The sequence below is a fragment of the Impatiens glandulifera genome, chromosome 2 (genome assembly GCF_907164915.1).
Source record: "Impatiens glandulifera chromosome 2, dImpGla2.1, whole genome shotgun sequence".
Classification (NCBI taxonomy): domain Eukaryota; kingdom Viridiplantae; phylum Streptophyta; class Magnoliopsida; order Ericales; family Balsaminaceae; genus Impatiens; species Impatiens glandulifera.
This window is the reverse complement of record NC_061863.1, coordinates 54,679,989-54,704,874: the sequence shown is the minus strand read 5'-3', so window position 1 is coordinate 54,704,874 and position 24,886 is coordinate 54,679,989. Positions and strand designations below refer to the sequence as shown.

At 29.6% G+C, this 24,886-nt stretch overlaps 3 protein-coding genes across 4 annotated transcripts in view; 2 read left to right on the top strand and 1 right to left on the bottom strand.

The window, feature by feature from the left end:
* The first annotated feature begins 5,588 nt into the window (after positions 1-5,588).
* LOC124925325 (serine/threonine-protein kinase STY46-like) overlaps positions 5,589-24,886 on the top strand; it is a 30,981-nt gene continuing 11,683 nt past the window's right edge. Inside the window, exons 1-4 of one of the 2 annotated variants that reach the window (XM_047465295.1) lie at positions 5,589-5,952; positions 6,042-6,159; positions 6,308-6,372; positions 6,580-6,702. In XM_047465295.1, coding sequence (XP_047321251.1) covers positions 5,771-5,952; positions 6,042-6,159; positions 6,308-6,372; positions 6,580-6,702 — 488 coding nt within the window. In that variant the 5' untranslated portion in view covers positions 5,589-5,770. Of the gene's footprint in view, positions 5,953-6,041; positions 6,160-6,304; positions 6,373-6,579; positions 6,703-24,886 lie in introns of both variants that reach the window. The other variant, XM_047465293.1, reaches the window with a different exon arrangement.
* Positions 10,147-13,139, bottom strand: LOC124927938 (serine decarboxylase-like). Its single transcript, XM_047468450.1, has 5 exons — positions 12,938-13,139; positions 12,326-12,557; positions 12,030-12,223; positions 11,503-11,639; positions 10,147-10,716 (listed from the first exon to the last, which is right to left on the bottom strand). Exons 1-5 carry the CDS (start codon positions 13,137-13,139, stop codon positions 10,147-10,149), a joined length of 1,335 nt encoding a protein of 444 aa, XP_047324406.1.
* On the top strand, positions 14,561-16,716 carry LOC124925324 (probable nucleoredoxin 1). Its single transcript, XM_047465292.1, has 4 exons — positions 14,561-14,683; positions 14,861-15,337; positions 15,430-15,960; positions 16,049-16,716. The coding sequence occupies exons 1-4, from the start codon at positions 14,600-14,602 to the stop codon at positions 16,616-16,618; spliced, it is 1,662 nt and encodes a 553-aa protein (XP_047321248.1). The 5' UTR covers positions 14,561-14,599; the 3' UTR covers positions 16,619-16,716.

Sequence of the window (24,886 nt, the reverse complement as noted above, 5' to 3'; positions counted from 1 at the left end):
TATATATATATATATATATATATATATATATATATATATATATATATATATATATATATATATATATATATCATATTCTAGTCTAACAACAACAAAAAAAAAAATACAACAAAAGGAGGATATTCAGTCTTTTTGAGGATATTCCTAGTCTTCCTGAAGTCCCGAGTTCGAGCCTGTCAGACAACAAATTTTATGCTTAGTTAAATGATTAAGTTTGTTTGCGGGTTATGTGCTTAATCCATTGTCCCGTATTTTTTCTCAAAAAATATATAGATAACTTTTAAAGGGCAAGTTAGTCCTACAAACTTATTTAATGCGTGCCAAATATTTAGTAAATTTTTCCTATTGTTCCTTAACCTAATAAGTTAGAAGAGGGTCAATTAGTCGCTCTTTTTGGGCTGCCCAACCCCTATTTGTTAACCTAATAAATTAGAAGAGGGTGAATTAGTCAATCCTTTTGGGCTGCTTGTTAACCTAATAAGTTAGAAAAGAGTCAGTTGGTCGATCTTTTTGGACTGCCCAACCCTATCCGTTAATCTATTTTAATTTATAAGGTAAATAATTAAAATATAATATTTATACTATATTACTTTTAGACTTTTAATAAATTTATATATATTATTTAAACAAATTAAAATGTTTAGATGTCAATATGGAAATTTAAAAAGTCTTACAATAATTTAAAATTAATGAAATTTAAAATTAAATTAAGTAATATATTAATTATTTACATTTATATTAATTGTTTTTAAATTTTTGTTAATTTAAAATTTGAACGTGATAAGATTTTTTAAATTCCGTCAAATTTTTAAATTTACTTGATCACCTAAATTGACGAATAATTAACATAGTTACATTTTTAATCGGTTCACAATTTACTCTCGCATATGAATAACTTTAGTATTTAATCATATTAATTAATATAAACTTGATCAATTTATATAAACTTTAACGACTGTTTTATATTACCTCAGTCTCTAAGAACAGTTTTATATTAATTATCTAGCCGCTAAAGAATTTGAGACTGGTATATATATGTATATTCACCGCGGTTATTGGTCTTTTATTATGGAAAATGACTTTAACGACGTATATTTCGTGCTAAGAGTTCCCCAATTTTATATTACCGTAATTAAAGAATTAAACAACGGTATTTCTCCAATGCAATCCATGCTTCCCATAGCCCAAACCATATGCCTAAAATGAAAAATATATAAAAACAAGTTCAATGCAAATTAATGACATTAAGATATGTAAAGCATAACTACTACTGCAATCTAATAAAAAAAAATCAAACCAAAGAAATCATTCCTAAATTCGTCACCTCCAGCCGTCCCCAATAAATGGGAATTAAACATTTGGAACCTCTTTTTCTTAGCTGCCCCTGTCCTAAATTAAGTGGGGAATTAATTCCATCACAGCAATATATAACAAAGTATTTTAATATTGACTATCATGGTTTATTTGTTTTTCCACCAGAGATTTTAAAATTATTAGTAATTAAGAAGATATAAGTGATTGTGATCACAAAAAGTAATGTCAAATTTTAATAGCTTAATTAGGTTAAATATTATAAGTATATTTTAGTTAAAGTAAGATCATGAAGAGAGTAATTATTAAGATTGGATGATGTAAAGCCAACAATCATAGTGGTGCATAAAGCTAACTAAAACAATAATATGTATCCAACTTTATTCTAAATGTAGGAAAATAAAACTTATAATGCACCATTAAAAAAGTTTGGATCATGACATGAAAAGGAGATTTAAAAAGAAGAAGAATTAGGTGTTTATCATATTACAAATCATTTGATTGAGTGGACCATTATGAAATAGAGGGTTACTACACACCATTTCAAATATATAAAAACAATATTGAGAATAAGGAGAAACTTTGAAGATTTTATAGAGTTTTTTTCAAATTTAAGAAGCTAGCACAAAATCTTATCGCTACGGTATTCTATTTCAACTTAAGACGTTTTCTTAAGCACTTATAACTAAAATACCCAAGTTAGTTATATGGATTTTTAGCTTTATTCCATTGGTTTCATCCAATTAGGGAATAATTAAGGGATGTGAAGTCTAAGTCAAATCTTTATTTATTTTCCTTGTTTGGAGAAGTCCAATCAAATAAATCACTCACTTTTTTAAGGGAACTTCTTCCTAATTTTGATCGGCAAGAACAGCTATGATTCCCTTTGGACATTATTGTGGCTATAGGCCCCAACTCAAATGCTTTGTTTGATTCCAGCTTAATGTTAATGGTGTACAAATATCCGACGGTTTGATCGTATAAAACTTAGACGCCTTAATCCATTCAAATCAGGGACCGATGCAATAATTACAGTTACGTGGGCTTACAATAACTTAGGGTGAACTTGGATAAAATAAAAGAAAAATTATGGATGAAATAAAGAAACATTTTTTTAATTTTTTAGAATTAAAGAAGCAAAGAGTGAATTAAATTTAAAAACGAAGGGTTATGACAACCTCCTACCGAAAATTAAGAAACCAGATAATCAAAATCAAATTGTAAATAAAATTTTCTAGTTTTTCTTGTTAAAACCGAATATATATTAAACGTGTTTTCAAATAATAATTTCAAAAAACATATTTAATTCAACAATTTTATATTTAAAATTATGCATATTCACAATTTTTAGAATAGTTTATATTTGGTTTGAAGGCGGATCAATCCATTTAGATTCAAGATCATCCGTTATGAACATGTCGACCCAATCGTAATAGAGGATCTCATCACCTATAATTTGCATAGGCCTAACCCGACCCGAGCGCATATGGGGATTGGATTGACTTTAAAATTTTGGTCTCCTTGTTTATGCTTGCCTTAGGCTAAAAGAATTTAAGCTTTCCAGTGCTCTCTCTTGACTTTAGAAGAAACAATCAAATTATTTAGAATATTCTTCATGTCCTATGTCCTTTGATCAGTTCCAATCTCTTTTACTAAATGGGACGTCAACCGGAAATGCCCCTTCAATATTTAGTGTACCCTTTTATCTCTTCTTTAATGGTTCTTCAGATTTTCTAAAAAAAAAAGTTCGGGTTAAGCTTTCTTTAAACTAGGGAAACATTAAGTTTGCGATATTGTTAATATAGATTATAGAAGTGATTAAGTATTCGAAGAATAAATATACCAAGTTTTATTGAACAATCTCATCTTTCTTTCTTTTCAAGTGGTCACCAAATAATGGTAAATGTCAATGTGATGTTATAATCCATTCTTCATATAAATAATTATTTTTGTTATTTTCAAGTGACACATCAAATATAGTGGGTAAAAAATAACATCAATAAGTTGCTCCCACTTCATAGTGGTTTTTGTTTTTTTCCCTAAATCATAGTTATTTTAGTTCAAATGGTTGTTACAAACTAAGTCTTTTTATTTAAATAACTCTTAGAAGATCAATTCAAATTTTTAAGAAACTAAAAATCAAAATGTAAATATTTACCTATTAATATCCAATAAAATTTAAATAGAAACATGATTGTATTAAAGGTGAATCACTTCAAATTTAACACACATACCAAAGTTTCCAAAAATGATAAATACAAGACCATAAAAACAAGGGAAAACTTCTAAGAAAGAGCAAGAGAATATGGATTTGATTGAATTTGGAAGACATAGAAAAATAAGTATATTGTAATATTCTCTCCTTGGACAAGGATATATACTTTGAATCAATCATATACCTTTTATTATTATTATTATTATTGGAGAAAACTATTATTGTACCTAATCTGGAATAAAATATCATTTAGCCCAATTAGCTTAACAAAGCAGCAACTGACCCTTTGCATAAATAATTAATTAATTTAATTATATTAAAAATCTATAATTGTGTACTGTTTCAACTTTGGATCTTTATCCATCCCATGGATATGGAGATTCCTTACACAAGATTTCCAACTTAAAACCCCATTTCATTTTTTCTTATTATTTTTTTTTCATTTAATACTAGGGATGGATTTACGGTACAAATGTGACATTATCTTCTATTTTTTTTAAAAAAAAAATTAATATATAACTTTTTTTTATCTAATTTAAAAAATACAAAATTTACTTTTATCCACATAATCTCGTTTTATCCATAATTTTCTCGTTGTTTTTTTTATGTACAATCCAAAATTTTTTCAAGCTCACCCCAACTCGAATTTATGGATTCGTTCCTGTTTGAGGCTATACATCTTCATACGAAAAAAATCAAAATAGAATGTTTTCGAATCAGTTACGGAAGGGAGACTTCTGCTGTAAATATTTAGAAGACATTTACTGCATTGACAAATATATATAAATAAATGGTCGTTCTGAGCTAGCTTAGTTATGTTTAGTTCAAAAGAAAAAGTATTTACTAATAAAACATTTATATATGTATTCCAATCTTTTAAAACTAATAATATTAGTATATTAATGGTTAATAAGATAGATTGACTTATGTTGATTCTCCCCAATCTGCATGCTTTTTTAAATTTCTTTAACATAAATTTCAAACTCCCCTCGATTCTAATTTCTGACTTGTGTTCTGCTTGACAAGATCAAAACCGCATGATTTGAAAGAATACGGTGTTACATCTTTTGGTGTTTTTATGTTTGGTTCAAAGTTTTCCAATATTTCTAACAAGTTTGTTACATATTGAAAAACACGTGTCATTATTATAGCTTGAGGAGTTGAACTTGGTTGAAATAGGATTTCATGTGGATTCGGTAGAGGTAACACTCGTGAGTTAATAATGTGGGTCATTACCAAACCATACGTGTAGATCATTTGTTGCTTATTAAGAAGCGCTGAGAACAATTGACAAATGAACATTTGACTATAAAATATGAGCTTCTATAAAAATAAGTCTAATAGATATGAGTATCTTTAACGATACATAAGTTTGGGACGTTATAATTATAGTCAAATGTTTTAATCATAAAGAGTTTCCAAATTTAAGGTGTATCACAAAAAATCAACATTCGCAAAGTCGAAAATGTAAAGTTGAAATATGAAATTATGTATTAAAAAATGAATCCTAATAACAATTTGTAAAAGAACAATATAACAAAGCACCTATGAAAGATGTAACATGTAGGTTAGAAAATGATAATTTTTAAATTACCACCACACATTTTTTTTAATAATTATTTGTAAGTAGTAAGATAATTGGAGGTTAGTTCATGACCAAAATTATTAAATGTATCTATAGTTAAATAAAATAACCATACTACTTAGGTGCACAAATAGCCTATAGGAGATAATTAATTAAAATAAACATAAGTAAATGACAAGTAAGCCCTCACTGTCATGATTTCTTCTAGACGTGGACTCCACTTTATATAAATTATTCATTCTCCCATGCCTAAATTGATTTTATAAAAGCTTAAAACTTAGGGTTAGTTTGATTTCTATAATAAGTTATTATAGTAATTTTAATAATAATTAAGAATTAAAAAAGTAAGTTAAGATAATTTAAAGAATAAGAAGGATAAGCCGAATCAAACATGGCCTAAATGATCAATATTACAATCCTTATCCTCATTTCTCTTACTTACTCAGTCTCTCTCTCTCTTGACCAAAATTAGTGAAATATTTGAAAACCTTTCTATTAAGGCTTTGAAATGGTTTGCCCAAATTACATATGATCAATTATGAAATCTCTAATTCATATTTGAAGATTCTATCAACCTTCAAAGATTCTCCGTTCTCTGTAGATTCTGCATTATTGTTAAATTATGTTCAGTCATTGAGTGTTTACGTAGAGGAGCGGTTATGGATTTGGCTGAAGGAATCGGAGAGAGCTTATCACCGACTCGGAGTTTTGTTAGTCTAAGTGGATATGATATCAAAACTGATGTTTACAATCGTTTATTGGATATTGGAAATGATGAAGCATTGTCTGATCCCTATTTTCTGGACCAGTTGAATGCTCACTTTGATCGCTTGCCATCTAGGTATACACTGTCCTCTTTTCGTTTGATTGATTGCGATAGATTATAAATTGTAGTGTAGCATAAGTTGAAATGAGGTTTGTTTGTTTCAGTTATGTGCTGGATATAAACATGGATAGGATAGAGGATGTAGTGTTGCATATAAAGCTTCTTGCAAAGGCTAAGGATTATCCTGAAAAGAGACCTGTTTTTCATGTCCGTTTCCTTGAGGTACACATTTTACTTGACCGACTGCAGGTAGTTTGATTTATGTTGACAGTGCTCTGTATTAACCTGTTAATTGTTCTAGTTTGATAGAATTTTGGATTTCTTTTCATTTACTTGTCTTTAATGTATTCTTGTTATGTTTTTTTAGCAGAATCTTCGAAGCAGAGGAGATGATGCTATAGTGCAACATGTTACTAGTGTTCCTTCTACTTCCAGGTCATCTTTTGCTATTGACAATCAAGATATTATACATTCAAAGGATGTAGCTATTTTAGGTCTCTGAATCATTGTTCTTAAACATACCTATAGTTTTAATGGTTTTCATGTTATTGTCAGCTGATGCCTTAGGTGATTGTGTTTTTGTTGCTTTTTTTTATCTTGCTGCTAAAATGCCTTCTTCTTTTTTTACTTATAATTATAAAGAAGAAACAAAGTACCAGAAGGTGAATCTGAAGCCTGCTCTAAGTTTGAAGATCTGAATTTGGATGCAAGGAAGATTTCCATTCAGGATGGTGGAAAACATGACTGGAAAAACTTCTCAGTGAGGTATGTTACTTAACAAATTCACTCAATATAGGATTTTTTTTTTTTTTTACTTTTTGCTTTTTGAAACATGAAATGAGGGTTCTACTCTTGCTCCCAAGATATGGGAGTGGAATATTACTCTAGCTCCATGTATATATTTGATGGTGCTGTGAGAAAACTAAGTACAGATGCTCTGTTAGCCACGCGAATGGTGGATAAATGATTTTGTATATGAAAATCATGTAGTAGAGATAGATATCCCGTCATGTGCTCCGATTTCCATGAATCGATAATCCAATACTTAGAGTTAGATGTTCCTAAGTGAAACAATTCGGGGCAGCTGGAGTTGACTGTGCCTCTGGAGGGAGTAACAGCCTACTATTTTTAGAGGCGCTTTGCAGCAGGGATCAGTGGCGAGAAGCTGTAGTAGTGCTTCTAGCTAGATATCAGACGAGGCAGACTGCCAACTGGCAGCGGAAGAAGCGATGACAAGAGAGCAACGACGGCAGCGGAAGAGGAAGGGAAATAGCCTTGGGAAGCTATTAGAGCGGAGAGGCCATTCTAAGAGGATGAAATGTTAATGACATTCTTTCACATCAGGGAGTGGCTTTGAATTGTCAGAGTGTTGCTGGTTGGAAACAAAAATTATGAATTTTGGACAGATTATGTTTGGGAAAATCTTCCAAGGCACGAGACAGACTGATATTGCTGAAAGACGGAGATGGATTGATTTTGCCTAGATATAAAGTACAGTTTTAGAAGTGAGAAACTGTCTAGAAAGAGCTCAAGAATATTGAGCTTTTAAGAGTGAAAATATAATAATATTATTGAATGATATGAACTTGTGATTACACTAGTAATGTGTGGTATATAAAGTACATACTAAATAATAAAAGCAATTGTTGTGTAAGGTGCCCCAATTGTAAGGAAGAAAGTGATAATTTTACACATAGATTATGTCTATTTTATAGACATCAAATTATACATATAAAAATTGAGTATAATAATAAAAATAGGGTAAATGACAAGAGTATTAAAATTGTATGAATCATTTAAAAAAAATAACCTGAATATTTTTTTATCATCTTTTGGGAATATTTTTAATATAAGTCATTATTGAAATATCAAACAACTGACAATAAAATAGTAAAATTGTATGTTGACAACAGTACATCCCATCGCTAGTGTTCTCAACATCTATCAGTAATGCTACAAACATATCTGATGTACTATCTTCAAATAATTTGACATCAACGACAATACATATTTTTTGTTGTATATATAATGTGTTACAAGCAAATTTAATAATGATCAATTTTGAGAGGAGGTTAATTTAAGTAAAAACATATCAATATATAATAAAGTAAGTGTCGTATCATTGTTGATGCTATCATAATCATCTTTATACTCATAACTTGGAATTAATTTATTTAATCAAATAATATGTTTAAAATTGTGAACTTTTTATCACAGGAAAAGAATTCTTTGCGCTAGTAAAAATGTGATCTTTACCGACAGATTATACCGATATATATATATATATATCAATATTAATATTGACAATTTTTACTCTCGATAATGATTATTTTTTTCACTAATGTTGATATATAAGTTTCTCATATTCTTCATCCTACAAATAGCCTATCAAATAATCATTGCAAATTTGTAATAAGATCCATTGTTTATCAATGGAAAGGAATCAATCTTCAAACCCTAAAAACAATTGTGACGGTACTAATTAGGCATTAATCACTTTATCCATCCCCAAATTTTGTTAGATTCAAACATAAACATATTATAATAAAGAAATGATTGGGGAGGGAATTTGAGTGAGAGAATGACGTAACACAATCTGATTGACTAAAAAAATTAAATAATTTCTCTCTCTTCTCTTTTTACTTCTATTTTTTTATTTTTCCAACTAATGAGATGAAAGCACACATTATTCTCTTCCATTCTTTCTCTCTATCACTCCTCTATTATAATATGACCGTAAATACCTTTATGGCTATCTTTTGAGATTTTATTGCAACGGTTTAGTAGTATATTTTACTCTGACTCGATATAGGGTATCCCAGCGAACCCATGTGCTGAAAAGACTCAACCCAGGGAAACCCAATGAATATATTTGTTTATAAAAAATATCTCTTTTCTCCCTAACTTTTCTTTAATTTTCCTCTCTTTCTCTCCTCCACACTTCCCCATTCACTTGGTCTTTTTTATTTTTTTATTACTATTAGAAAACTCAAACTTAACACTTTAATTTATATATATATGAGCCTGGCAGCCCATTCTTCCCGGGTATAATGTGCTCAAATTTGGGACTTTAAAATAATTGTTGATGTGAATTATTTTGGATTTTATTTTAAGCATTGAATGAGAGTGGTTTATGATTATATATTACATTATTTTGTAACTATTTTTCATAAGTTATAAATAATTTGATCATTTTTCAAATAACCATAGATCAACCAAGGTCTTAAGAGAATTGTTTTTTTTTTTTTTTAAATTTAAACTTTAATAAACAAATTAAATGACTTTCCTCTATTCGTATGAAGGGTCATATTCTAAATTTATCAGGCTAAAAATGTTATCGAAATTACTTTAATTATTTTTCTTGACTAGTGCATTATTTAAAAAGACAGCTTCAGTGGCATATATCTTTTAGACCTTATTTTTGGGCAAATGGAGATGATGTGATCTATTTGTCGGCATTGTATTGGCAAGTGAATGAAACAACAACTTTTAAGAACCGTTTCATTATCCATTTATGGGTCCTTATAAGAACAAAGTAGGTCAAACTATATATTATCCTGACGCGATCACTTTCCTCGTGACTAAACTATCCATATTTTCTTGTAGTTTAATTTACATGGTTTAATAATTCATCCCTATATTAATTACGTGAGGGCCTTCTTATCAGATCTAGAGACGTTGTTTCTACGAGTCCACTCAGCAACTCAGGCACTAAATTAAAGGTAAGTCTACCCAATCAGCATTTAAATATTTGACAGTTTGTTGTTTTACTTGCAGACAAATGGAGTCAATAGCGACGGTTCATATTGGACAATAATAAAAGTAATATTAATAAAAGTGAAATGAGCGCGTTGAGACATATCGTTGGCTTTGTAAAGATCAAACACATATCTTAATTTGCAACTATTCTAGTATATTGTCACAAAACAAACTACTCATAAACTTAGTACTTCAATCTTCTAACCAAACATTCAAACAGACATTTATAAAATCATATAAAGAATAATATTATTTTTACAAAGAAGTGTCAGGAGAATGTTTTGCTTAATTGTAATAGAAGAAATTGATGATAAAGATATATGTCATATAATGACATGTATCTTTAATTTTATTATTCCATAATTTTAACTTATAAGATGAAAGATTACCATCTTTATTTGTTATTATTAAAGTATGTTCTTATGTCTCGATCCATCACCAAGCAATCAACTACTTGTGGAAAGGACAAAGACAATTCTTACTCCCTATATCCGATGCAAGACAAGGTGGCGGAACACCCCCATCTTTGTACCAATCTTTGCGTTTCTTCACTAATTCCTTCAAGAAGTCATCAAGCTTCTCAATAGTCACATTGGGCATCACAATAACATGCGCCATGTTTCTCTCGCAAGCAAGTAATTGCCACCGCCTCACAAAGTTCACATCTAATGGTCGCTCAAACACCACGGTGCTGCTCAGCTCATTGAGCATGGCACTAATCCCATTGTCCACAAGCTGGTCTTTCAAGTAATGAGCATTTCTTATGCATGTTTCTACTTCTTTTTGTAACCCTTTATAACCTTTTCTGTTTAATGAGTACCACAGGAAGATTGGAGCGTGTCCGTTCCTACTTCCCATAATGGTGGAGTCTCGAGAGGCAAGGTACTCGACATTTCTTGAGAGAGTGTCGATGTGTTCCATCCTTGTTATTTGAACTCCACAAGGCATTGGGCATCCCACAAACTTATGGCCGGAAACGCTCACACTTCCTATTGGCTTCTTGAATGTAATTTTAGATGCCTATATATTCAAAAATTAATTAATTAAGTACTATTACAATAAATTAAGAAAACATTTATAAACTACTCACTAAAAATATTACAACCACAATAATATTAGTTTGACTCTTATATATAGTCTTGTATTTTTATAGAAAATAATTTTAATATTATTTTCTTATGTTGATTACTATTTGTATTTTTTGTGTAAACAATAAATTAAAAATAATTTTTTTTCTTATAATATGAATATTTTTTTTTTCTTATTATATATTATTTGTAGTTAAAATATATTGTAATAAAAATATTATTTATAAGCTGATAATATATAGAGTTTCTCACAATGATTTCCCCAAATGCATATGATTTTGGCTACAAGACATGGAATAAATTCTCACTTTTGTAAAAAATAGTAATAGCGACGTATATTAGTAACGATTTCCCTTTCTCGTCGCTATTGACCTAAAGAGAGAGTAATTTCAATAAATATTTATCAAAACGTCTTGACAATGGCATTGGAAGCTAGCAATGGGTCTAACTATTGTCGCTATTGACCTTTACTGACAATAACTTAAGCAATAAAATCATTCTTAAATCGTTATTTTTCTTCACATACTAATTAATTGTACATTTATTTTTGATCAGCAATTCAACCGTCACTAATTATGTCACTATTAATCAATGTAACGAAGCGGGAACTAAACTCCCCTGACCTGATACACCCTACCATCTACCAAATAGATTACACAAAAGGGAATAAATGTTTTTCTACTATATACAATTGTATGAATAAAAGGAAAAAACTTACACATTTGACAAATGGCATCATAATCCCAAATAGAGCTCCATCACAATGAATATAAAATCTATCAGGTAAGAATCCACATTCTTCTAAAGTCTTTATGACAAGGTCAAGATCATCAATAGCTCCTTTAACAGTTGTTCCTATAATTTTACACCATAGAACAAAATAGATTATATATAGATTCACAGGTTTACATATTGAAATCATACTATCTCTAGGCTTATTTTAGGAGAAAGTGAATTATTTGGATCAAAGACCAAATTAAAACACCCTTACTATTTGACATTAAGAATTTATAAAGAAGAAAAGAAAAGGAGAATTTTTATATTAATAAGTTAACTAATTAAATAGTTTGACAGATATATTGGTTGTTGGGTTGTTTGGATAACTCCAATAATAGCGACGGTAACCTGAGAAATAGCGACGTTTTTTCCTATCGCTGTTAATATTTCATCTATTTGGGCCCAATAGGAACGGATAATTCAACCGTTGTTAATTCCTTCATATTATTGAGTTGTAAGAAAGTATACCTATGTTAACATTAATAATTGCGGGTTTGTCCTTGTTAGCAAGCAGCCCGGCTTTGAAATCGACACAATCAATCTCACCGGTGATTAAAGTATCAACCTCAACGCACTTCATTCTATACATTCTTGCTGCTTTGAAAACAGAGTAATGCGATTCTCTTGATGTATAGAGTATTCCATCTGGAAGGACTTCTCTACTAAATAACACATATATATTATGTTAAAGAAATCCAAAAAGGGAAAAGCTTCAAAAACCAAAGTTAAAATTAACTTAAAAGCAATTAGACAAACAGACTTACCCAACAAGAATACCATGAAGATTTCCTTCTGTTCCACCGCTTGTGATGTATCCCCAATAATCACTCTTCTCGATTTCCCAAAGATTGGCAAACCAATCCAAAACGCCTATTTCAAATTCTCGAGAATGAACGCCATAGTTGCTTTCAATGAATGGGTCTCCTAAGTTGTTTATACAGAAATCTTGTAACTGTGTTAAAGCTCCATAATCTAAGTCCTGATTGATAGGAAAACCTGCAACATATAGAAAAACTCAATTTTATATAACAAACTCAGATATTGTCTACACTAATAAACAAGTTAAATGGAATTAAGCACTCACAAAAATGGCAACATCAAGAATGAAAATAGAATGATCGATTATTACCTGCTATAAATTTGTTTATTTATTATTGTTATTATCGTTATTTTAAAGTAAAAACTAAAATGATGCATGAGCCCGTCATCATTTTCACTTTAAAACGTGTTAAGTTTAAATTGATTTCTTTTTAAAAAAGTAATATAATAGTAATTCATTAAACTAAGCTAATTATCAAAATATTTTATTTTCCAAATGTAATAAAATAAACCTTTCAATAACTAAACCACCAGTGATTTATGGTTTAATTAGTTACCTAAGTGATGATGACTCCTCTGAACCATAGTCTTCCTATATCTAGCCAAGATGCTGGCCATGGAAGCTTCTTTGTCGCCTGAATCCTCATCGTCGACATGTGGCTCCGTGATATCGTAACACGTGACATGCACATTCGTCCCTAAAATAATCTCTTTATTGTCATTCGATACACCAGAAGGCACCAACTCTCCGTTGGACATTCTCGAAAAGTTGAAAAGATAGATAGAAATTTAAGAGATAGATAGCAATAATATATTGTGAGGATCTGCATGCAGCTCATTCTTTTTATACTGATGATCAAGGCTAGGGCCTTACCCTACTGTTTCTGTTATAACTTCTAACATTGATTGAAAAGTATAATCAAACAAAAAAAATTGCAATTATCTTAACAAAGGGTAATTTAATGTCATAAGGGTAGTTACAATATTGTGCCCAACTAAAATTAGTTATCATTTCCCTATCTTTTTAACAAACCTAAGACATTCCTAAACTTACTTATAGTTCATTAACCTATTAATAAAATTAACATGCCTTAACCAAAATTTATAAATAACTCTAAATTGAAGTCAAGCGGTGCTAATTTTCTAAATTAATATATGTATATATGAATTTTGATCAAATAAATATTAGGTGAAACATTATTTTTGATAAAGAAAAGAATTTTGTCAATAAATATAAATATAAATGATCATGTATGGCCACAAACTTATTTAATAAAATCCGTTAACGGCGTTTGGGGGTAAACCCAGATAAAAATCCGAATTCCGGATACGGGATACACCCTCCCTCCCTTCAACCCAACTTTGATTTATTATTAAAATAATGCTCCTGTAATTTTATTGGTCCGTAATAAGGAAACACTGAAATCGGGAGCAGAAAATCCGATTATCATTAAATAAGCTAAGATGTTATCCGTATCTAACAATAAAGAAAGTTGATTTTTTTTTTTAATAAAATCATATAAAAAAGAAGAAAAAAAAAGGAAACCATAAAATCATTTTTTTTTTCTCTGGGTGGCGTCCTCCGGTGGTCTGGCGTATTAAATATAAATTATAAAATAATAATAATATTACGGTCCAATGGTTTGGCGCTGCAGTTAAAACAAATTAACATCATGATGAATATGGTACATTAATTCTTAAAGAAATTTGTGTAAGATCTGTTTTTAGATTGGGGTTTTTAAAAAATTAGAGTGAGAAAAAAAAAAAAAAAATGATATGTGATAATTTTGAGCCGGGAACCACGAGGCGACTGGATATTAACTTTTTCACATCCGACTGTGGTGCATCGTCGGTCCCCATTCGCTTTCCTTCGAAAATTTCAAGCACTCTTTGACTCTTTTTTCAAAATTCTTTTCATCTTTTCAAAAAACTAACAAAGATTCTCTTAATAACGGCGAGCGAACCGGGATCAGCCCAGATTGAAAATCGAACGCCTTCGTCGTTTGAATTATTTTTAGTAAAAAGACTCTGAGATATTGATATATTATATATTATTTAAAATAAAAAAATATTTTAATATTTTAATTAATAAACCGATTGATTGCTGAAAAAATGATTATTGAAAAATTGATTTGGTTTGAAAACCAGAAGAATAGAGCCTAGGTTAATATATTTGCGATTATAGTTTGTGCTTGCTTGGAGTAAAAAATCTCAAGAAAATGTCTGGCGACAATGGAGGAGGTCTACAACATATTCTTTCTTCTCCCCACAGAGACTATCTGATTCGTAGCAATGGTGTTCAAGTAAGTAATTAGTGTTCCTCTTTAGCTTCTTAATTAGTTTCCTTTTTTTATTATTATCTTCATAATACCATTATCGTTTAAGGAAAACTTATCATCGCTTCACTCTGTTCGTTCTATCTATCTAGTATACAACATGCAGTAGGCTTCAGTGCCTGTTTGTTTGTTTGTTTGTTGCAGGTTCCCATTACAAGTTTAAGAGGATACAAGGTCGGATTGTACCTCTGGGCATCATGGTCCCGTCCATGCCGAAAGTTCACCCGGAAACTAGTAGAAGCTTACAATGACCTTTCTTCCAAACGGGACTTTGAGATTGTGTGCATATCTAAGGATATCGACGAGACTTTGTTTCAAACCTATTTCTCCAAAATGCCATGGCTTGCAATCCCTTTCTCCGATTCCAAATCCCACAATAAATTGGCCTCTAGGTTCTGTAAACGCCTCCCTCACCTTGAGATCTTGGATGAGAATGGAAAGATCATTTCTCAAAATGCAGTTGACATGGTCCAAGAATATGGAGCTGAAGCTTATCCTTTTACCACCCAAAGGATCATTCAAATTCGGGACAAGGAGGAAGAGTCCAAGACTAACCAATCTCTGCGATCTCTATTAGTTTCTACCTCAAGAAATTTTCTTCTGTCAGCTGATGGAAAAAGGGTAATTAATCTCCAATTTCATTTATATTTATTTGTTAATTTTGTTCATTGTTTTCAAAAAACCATTAATTTGTTAATTAATTTGAAAATAAGGTTTGTATTTCCAAGCTTGAATGGAAGTTCGTAGGCCTCTATTTCTGTTCCTCGTCATTATCGGATGATAATGATAATTGCAAGAGATTCACCCCAAAGCTTGTAAAGGCATATGACTTGCTGAAGCAGGGAGGGGCTAATTTTGAAATTGTCACAGTTTCTCTTGATCATCCGGACTATAAGCAAGATGATGACGTGGATAGTGTCAACAACGATGATGAAGGCAAGGTTAGTGATCAGCTAAAGATGCCTTGGTTGAACATTCCATTTAAAGACGAGAAGAGCAGTGCTAGGCTTGTTAGATATTTCAAAATCCGGTTCTCTGACCTGCCCAAACTGGTTATCATTGGAGCTTATGGTGAAACCCTTATGGAGAATGCAGTGGATGCAATTGAAGAGTATGGGGCCGAGGCTTTTCCCTTCACTAGTGCTAAGCTGGAAGGGCTGAAGGAGAAAGATAAGTCGATGCTTGAAGGGCTAAATCTGGACACCATTTTTACATCCTCTAAAGACAAGTTCCTCATTGGAAAGGTGAGTGACAAGTGTTTTGATGACTTAAGATTGATTTACATTGTATTTTTATTTAAATAATTAGCTAGTTTTTCGTGTATTTGGACAGGTTCCATTGTATAATCATCTTAATGGGAAACATATACTCCTTCACATTTCTGGGAAAGCCGATACACCGAGACAACTTCTAGGAATGTACTGTGAGATTAAGAAGAAGAGGAGTGATAAACTTGAAATAGTCTATATCCCCAACGAAGCAGATGAGACCACCTCCTCGTTGTATGAGCTTCCATTGTTGATGGTTCCAGTTAGTGGAAATGAGTTGTGGATTGAATCAACCAGACGCATTTTCAATGCCAAGGAGGATTTTGAGGGAAAGATGGTAGTTATTGGGCCGAGTGGGAAGGTCATCACAAGACATGGCAGGGAACTTGTGATGTCGTTTGGGGGACGTGGTTACCCTTTTACAGAGGAGAGGCTGGGAGAGATGGTCAAGGAATGGCCTCAGACAATGAATGATGTCTCCATCCACGAGCACGAGGTGAGTTTTATTGAAATTGGCAGGTACAAATGTGCTTTGTGCTGTGAGTATGGTTTGATGAGGGCTTTCAGCTGTCAACATGATGACTGTCATTTTGTTACTCACCCAAAATGTGCAGAGATGAAAAAGAAGAAGTAGTAACAGGTTCAAATATATATATAGCACAGAATACTACTTGTATAAGATAGATGCTTCTCTTCAGACTTCTCTAAGGTGTCTTTTGGTACTGATGGATGACACACGGTCTAACCAGTTTTTGTGTTTTGTTGATAAAAACATGTTTTGTTATGAAGAGAAGAATCATCTTGGTCAAATAATTTTTGCCACCACAGCCAGATAGATATTGACCAAGAGATTTTTGTTTCTGAAATATGCCTTTTTCATTTGAATTGATTGATGATTGAATGTCAAAATTGAACTGAAAACTAAATCATGAAGTGATCAAACCCTAATATTGATAACTTTTTTTAAAATTGCTAAACTGATCGAACTCTAGGGTTTCTAATATACATAATTTGGTAATTAGAATAAAAAGTTTGATAATTATCTTTTTATTTTTTTAATAGTTAAGCTCCCAAATATTAAATATAATACATATTTACAATATATAATAATAGTAGCTAGGTCTTTATTTATATTTTAAATAAAAATATTTATGTTAAATCATTATATATTAATATTATTGCAGCTATTGTTTTTTTAATTTATATTATTTATATATATATTTTTACCAATGAATTATAAAACTGATATATAGAAGGGTTCAATTAATTTTCTAACATACCAATAAACTGAAATCCATAATTAAAATTTTCTCCAATTATACCCTATTAAAAATTGTCATTATCTTAACAAATGATAGATTAACGTCATAAGGAATCCTCTTCTTCTTTTTATCTCAGTCTCCCTAAGGTATTGTATTTGAGTCCTCAGTGGTAAGTTCTATGTCTGATTAAGTGTTTGTGGTTATATATTTAATTGGAATAATTGATAAATTTAGCACTTTTGTTGAAAAAATTTGTCAAATTTAAGACTATCCTAATTTGTTGTCATTTATAGAACTATTGTTGTAATATTTGGTTATATTTAATATTTCGTACTAACACCACCGTTAAATTTATTATCATTCTATTTAAATATAAATATAAATATATTTTAATAGAATATTCTCTCTTCTGTACTCCTCTTCACTCTCAAATTGTATTCTTTATTCAAATCAGGAGAGACTTCACCAAATCTCCACGCTCTATTTTTACTTCCTTGGCTTTTTATCCCAAACATAGACAAACTGAATTCTTGTCCCTTTAATAGTCAAAAAGGAGTTCTTTAATGGAGGAGATGGATAAAGGTGTGTGTAAAGAGGAAAACGGGTTTATTGGGTTTAACAAAAGGAGAGATAATGTAATAAGTCTGACATGCCTAAGAAAATCCTAAAATTGAAAGATTTTAAGCTTAAGATTAATATAATTTGTTATCTTTAGGTATATCATTTATGGGTTTTATTATCTCGTTTGAATTCCTCAACTGGGTTGATGATATTGATGATGTTTACTTATTTCAAATTATAGGAACTAGAATTGGAATGGATACACAAGATACATCACCGTCTGTTTTTTTTTTTTTTTTTAACAAACAAAGATTTATCTTCAATGTTGGAGAAGTAAGCATTAATGTCATAATCTATACACTTGTTCTTTATGTTGGATTGTTTAGGTTTTATTTGAAGCATATATATATGTTTTGTTACAAGGCAGATTCTGATTTTTACACGACAACGTGTTTAAGGTCGCGTCGAAGGAGGATGAAAATTTATTTTTAAGTCGTCGGAGTATACGTCTACTTTGAGCACTTGGGCTCAGCAGACATAAGAAAGTGTACAGTTGCTTTGGCACTCATTTGAAGCGCAAGTCTTTGATGACGATAAACACCATGATCAATCACCCATTGTTGTTCAGAATAAAAGTAGTGTAGGAGAGAGGATCATCGGAAGAAGATAAACACCCTGATCAATTACCATTATTGTTCTGAATAAAAGTAATGGAGGAGATAGAATCACCGAAAGAAGAAGGAGAAATAAGATTATATTAAAAAAAAAAATTAAATGTTAGTAAATTTAACGGAGTTATATATAAATTTTAACGGTGATAAGGTGAAATATTAAATATAACAAAATATTATAACAATAGTTTTTTAAATGACAAAAAATTAGGAGAATTTTAAATTTGACAAATCTCTTCAACAAGAGTATTAAATTTATCATTTATCTCATATTTAATTCGTTGTTCAATTTTTTTACCCCACCAAGGTAACACAATGGTAAAAGTCAGTTTAAGAGACCAAAATATTACGAGTTCGATTCCATGTGAAAGCGCTTTGAGTTCAAGCGAGGACCATGGTTGTTGGGTGTCATCAAACCCTAAACCCTAGTTCTCCTTTAATTCCCAAAATAAAGGTTAGTTACAAACTTATTTACCATGTAAGTTCCTTAACTTTTAACCAAATTAACATGCATTAACCAAAATTTATAAATAACCCTAAATTGAAGCAAGTGTGCTAATTTTATAAATTAGTATATGTATATATTTATATATGAATTTTGATTAAATAAATATTAGGTGAAACTTTGTTTTTGATAAAGAAAATAATTTTGTCAATGATGATGCATGGCCACAAACTTATTTAATATGTGCTAAAAAACAACTAACTTTTTCATACGGTTTCAACGTACCTAAAATGCAAGTTCCTCAACCTTCTTACCAAACACTATATTAATAATTCTTAATATGATTTTGATAAAGAAATATTAGGAGAATCTATTGTAGTTGGGAAAAATTAATTGATGATAAAGATATATATATATCAAAATAATACCTTTTCTCCATAAGTTAAATATAAAATATAAAATAATATATATTTTATTTTAATTCTTTTTTAAGTAAGAATTTTTTTCATTAAATCTCAATATGTGAAGACCATAGGTAAAAAGGACCAATATCACTAGTATAAATTAAATTGTTGTATAAATTATCACAAATTCAATAAGATAAAACTAAAATATAGTGGGAAAATAACATGAAGTTCACAAAAACATAAAAAAAGAAGAAGAAGAATTGAATCAAAATATTTTATAAGAACTAAATTAATATTATCATTGTCATCTTGGACTCTTGGTGCAATGATTCTTCTTCTTTTCTTTTTTTTTTCTTCGAATTTCAGTTCACATTATTATGAAATTTTTGTGCAGCTCTTTTTTATATAGATTTGTGTTCTTTCTAAGAATATATATATATAATGATACTTAATTTTTAAAGTGTTTGGATTGTCGGGTCGAGAGCTATGTTTAATTTGGATACTTGGGTTGGATTGTGGGTTGACCCGTCTTTAAATTTAAAACGGTTAAAAATAAAATTAAAAATGTTAGAGGTATGTTTTGAACATGCAACCTAACAAAAACAAGTACAACTTTTTGCCCACTAGGATACTTCCTAAGACTTTATATTTTAAATTCAACACTAAATTTGATGAACGCGGGACGTTTTAACATTAATATAAATTCAATTTTTAACTAACTAATATATATATATATATATATAATGATGTTGAATAAATGGATACTTGGGTCGGATTGTGGGTTGACCCACCCATAAATTTAAAACGGTTAAAAATAAAATTAAAAATGTTATCCGTAATTTTTTTTCACAATTTTTTATATTATTAATCGTGCATATTTGCACAGGCTAAACGCTAGTTTTCAATAAATTTCTTAATTATTTTTTTTATTGTAAACTCGTACTTACTGACATTCTAGGGAGCACACCCTACACTAAAATAGTTTATCTTATTTAATAATGTTATCAACCCACTCATTTTTTTGCTTTGGGAAACACTTGCAGAGAAGTCTTACTCATTCTCAATCTGTTATCTTGTTTTTTCAACCAATTATTCTTCTTCCGCGACTTTGCGAGTCTAGTATTGAAACTATATATAATATCTTAATTTTAAACTATATATATTAGCATTTAAAAAATCATTTTAATTTAAATTAAAGCTAATCATCTTAATTATAATAAAATGGATAACTTTTAAAAACTAAAAATAATATATACAAAAGGTTTTAAATGATCAAGAATAGCCACAAACCTATTTAGTTTGTCGAATAAACAATTTAGTTAACTTTCCACATTTTGTAACAAACCTAAACTCCCCTAGTTTTCTAATACTCTAATCAAACAAGCATTAATAAAAAATTTTATAAATAACCCACCAAGACTAAGAAGCTAATTAAGGTCTCATATTCAATTTAAGTGAAAAAGAAATTCCAATAAATAATATATGATCTTGATAAATAAATACTAGAATGCTTGGTTTTATTGTATTAAGGCGATTAAGTGAGATAATGATAAATAGATATATAAAATAAATAATGCATATTTTTTTCTCACAATTTTTTAACTAAAATCAAAGTATTATATTTATAAAAATGGCTTAATTACTATTCTGGGCTCAAATTTGGGCTTTGTTTTGATACATGAGATCCGAATTTTAGTATTTTTAACTATTTGGAGACTTTTTTCTTAAACGAACTGATGGCAAAGGGATTCATGTATTTTTTTTAATTAATAAATTATAATATAAAATTAAATAATTATGTGACAAAAAAAATGACACGTTGGAGCCTGTAGAAAGACGTTCATTCATAAATAAATAAACAAATGAATAAAAATGATTGATGCTTCAAATTATAGGTTTAATTGGTCGGGCCTTTTGGGCTGCCCAACCCTTAATCTATTTTCATTTATAAGGTAAATAATTTAAAATATGATATGTTACTTTTAAACTTTTAATAAATTTATATATATTATTTAAAAATAAAATAAAATGTTTAGATGTCAATATGGAAATTTAAAAAATCTTACAATAATTTTAAATTAATGATTTAAAATTAAATTAAGTGATTATTAAGTTGAGATGTGGCATGATCTTAATGGTTTTTCTAATTTTCCCGGGCTTGAACCAAACTTGAGTATACAAAAATGTAAGTCTAATATATATGTAACAAAACTATGTTTACCATTTTGTTTGATGAGCCTTGTCTTATTTTTTTTTCTATATATTGGCATTTTGAAGATTTGGCGTTATTGCAATTTGAGAATTAAGAGTATATAGTGTAGTTATTGCTTAATATTACTGCAGTTAAAAGCTTTAACAATATATATTTACCGTTGTTTTCAGTCTTTGCTACGAAAAAATGACTTTCCTTAAATGTGCTTTTTCGTGTGTTAAGACTACCTTTGACGGCTGTTTTATATTACTTCAGTCTTTAACGTAGGTTTTATATTATCTTTGTCACTAAAGGATTTGAGATGGTATATCTTTACTGATGTTATTGGTCTTTTACTATGGAAAATGACTTTTAACGACGTATATTTCATCGTTGAGTCCCATGACATTGTTAATTAGACTATCGACAATTTTATATTACCGTAATTAAAGAATTAAACAACGGTATTTCTCCAATGCAATCAAATTTTCTACACCCAACCCAATCCATGCTTCCCATAGCCCAAACCATATGCCTAAAATGAAAAATATATAAAAACAAGTTCAATGCAAATTAATGACATTAAGATATGTAAAGCATAACTACTGCAATCTAATAAAAAAAAATCAAACCAAAGAAATCATTCCTAAATTCGTCACCTCCAGCCGTCCCCAATAAATGGGAATTAAACATTTGGAACCTCTTTTTCTTAGCTGCCCCTGTCCTAAATTAAGTGGGGAATTAATTCCATCACAGCAATATATAACAAAGTATTTTAATATTGACTATCATGGTTTATTTGTTTTTCCACTAGAGATATTAAAATTATTAGTAATTAAGAAGATATAAGTGATTGTGATCACAAAAAGTAACGTTGGGATGTGAAATTAACTTAATTAGGTTAAATATTATAAGTATATTTTAGTTAAAGTAAGATCATGAAGAGAGTAGTTATTAAGATTGGATGATGTAAAGCCAACAATCATAGTGGTGCATAAAGCTAACTAAAACAATAACATGTATCCAACTTTATTCTAAATGTAGGAAAATAAAACTAATGCACCATTAAAAAAGTTTGGATCATGACATGAAAAGGAGATTTAAAAAGAAGAAGAATTAGGTGTTTATCATATTACAAATCATTTGATTGAGTGGACCATTATGAAATAGAGGGTTAGTACACACCATTTCAAATATATAAAAACAATATTGAGAATAAGGAGAAACTTTGAAGATTTTATAGAGTTTTTTTTCAAATTTAAGAAGCTAGCACAAAATCCTACCGTCACGGTATTCTATTTCAACTTAAGACGTTTTCTTAAGCACAACTTTTATCACTAAAGTACCCAAGTGAGTTATATGGATTTTTAGCTTTATTCCATTGGTTTCATCCAATTAGGGAATAATTAAGGTGTGTGAAGTCTAAGTCAAATCTTTATTTATTTTCCTTGTTTGGAGAAGTCCAATCAAATAAATCACTCACTTTTTTAAGGGAACTTCTTCCTAATTTTGATCGGCAAGAACAGCTACGATTCCCCTTGGACATTATTGTGGCTATAGGCCCCAACTCAAATGCTTTGTTTGATTCCAGCTTAATGTTAATGGTGTACAAATATCCGATGGTTTGATCGTATAGAACTTAGACCCCTTAATCCATTCAAATCAGGGACCGATGCAATAATTAGAGTTACGTGAGCTTACAATAATTTAGGGTGAACTTGGATAAAATAAAAGAGAAATTATAGATGAAATAAAGAAACATTTTTTTGATTTTTAATTTTTTAGAATTAAAGAAGCAAACAATGAATTAAATTAAAAAACTAAAGGTCACACAACCTCCTACCGAAAATTAAGAAACCAGAGAATCAAAATCAAATTGTAAATAAAATTTTCTAGTTTTTCTTGTTAAAACCGAATATATATTAAACGTGTTTTCAAATAATAATTTCAAAAAACATATTTAATTCAACAATTTTATATTTAAAATTATGCATATTCACAATTTTTAGAATAGTTTATATTTGGTTTGAAGGCGGATCAATCCATTTAGATTCAAGATCATCCGTTATGAACATGTCGACCCAATCGTAATAGAGGATCTCATCACCTATAATTTGCATAGGCCTAACCCGACCCGAGCGCATATGGGGATTGGATTGACTTTAAAATTTTGGTCTCCTTGTTTATGCTTGCCTTAGGCTAAAAGAATTTAAGCTTTCCAGTGCTCTCTCTTGACTTTAGAAGAAACAATCAAATTATTTAGAATATTCTTCATGTCCTTTGATCAGTTCCAATCTCTTTTACTAAATGGGACGTCAACGGAAATGCCCCTTCAATATTTAGTGTACCCTTTTATCTCCTCTTTAATGGTTCTTCAGATTTTCTAAAAAAAAGTTCGGGTTAAGCTTTCTTTAAACTAGGGAAACATTAAGTTTGCGATAATGTTAATATAGATTATAGAAGTGATGATTAAGTTTTCGAAGAATCAATATACCAAGTTCTATTGAACAATCTCATTTTTCTTTTCTTTTCAAGTGGTCACCAAATAATGGTAAATGTCAATATGATGTTATAATCCATTCTTCATATAAATAATTATTTTTGTTATTTTCAAGTGACACATCATATATAGTGGGTAAAAAATAACATCAATAAGTTGCTCCCACTTCATAGTGGTTTTTGTTTTTTTTCCCTAAATCATAGTTACTTTAGTTCAAATGGTTGTTACAAACTAAGATCTTGTTTGATGTGAATTATTAAGGATTAATAAATATCATTTAATCATAATAACAATACTATAATATTTAATTTATATTATTACATCATGAATCACTCAATTGTAATAATTTATATTTTATTTTATACAAATATGTTTATTATATATATTATATATATATATATATAAGTCTTTTTATTTAAATAACTCTTAGAAGATCAATTCAAAATTTTAAGAAACTAAAAATCAAAATGTAAATATCCAATAAAATTTAAATAGAAACATGATTGTATTAAAGGTGAATCACTTCAAATTTAACACACATACCAAAGTTTCCAAAAATGATAAATACAAGACCATAAAAACAAGGGAAAACTTCTAAGAAAGAGCAAGAGAATATGGATTTGATTGAATTTGGAAGACATAGAAAAATAAGTATATTGTAATATTCTCTCCTTGGACAAGGATATATACTTTGAATCAATCATATACCTTTTATTATTATTATTATTATTGGAGAAAACTATTATTGTACCTAATCTGGAATAAAATATCATTTAGCCCAATTAGCTTAACAAAGCAGCAACTGACCCTTTGCATAAATAATTAATTAATTTAATTATATTAAAAATCTATAATTGTGTACTGT

Excerpts from the sequence above, each read along its gene's own strand:
- LOC124927938 (XM_047468450.1), bottom strand. The coding sequence starts at position 13,139 with ATGTCCAACGGAGAGTTGGTGCCTTCTGGTGTATCGAATGACAATAAA. Across the intron at positions 12,558-12,937 it reads GAGGAGTCATCATCACTTAG|GTTTTCCTATCAATCAGGAC; the intron begins GTAACTAATTAA and ends TATATGTTGCAG. Across the intron at positions 11,640-12,029 it reads AATTATTAATGTTAACATAG|GAACAACTGTTAAAGGAGCT; the intron begins GTATACTTTCTT and ends GTAAAATTATAG.
- LOC124925324 (XM_047465292.1), top strand. The coding sequence starts at position 14,600 with ATGTCTGGCGACAATGGAGGAGGTCTACAACATATTCTTTCTTCTCCC. Across the intron at positions 14,684-14,860 it reads TTCGTAGCAATGGTGTTCAA|GTTCCCATTACAAGTTTAAG; the intron begins GTAAGTAATTAG and ends TGTTTGTTGCAG. Across the intron at positions 15,961-16,048 it reads ACAAGTTCCTCATTGGAAAG|GTTCCATTGTATAATCATCT; the intron begins GTGAGTGACAAG and ends GTATTTGGACAG.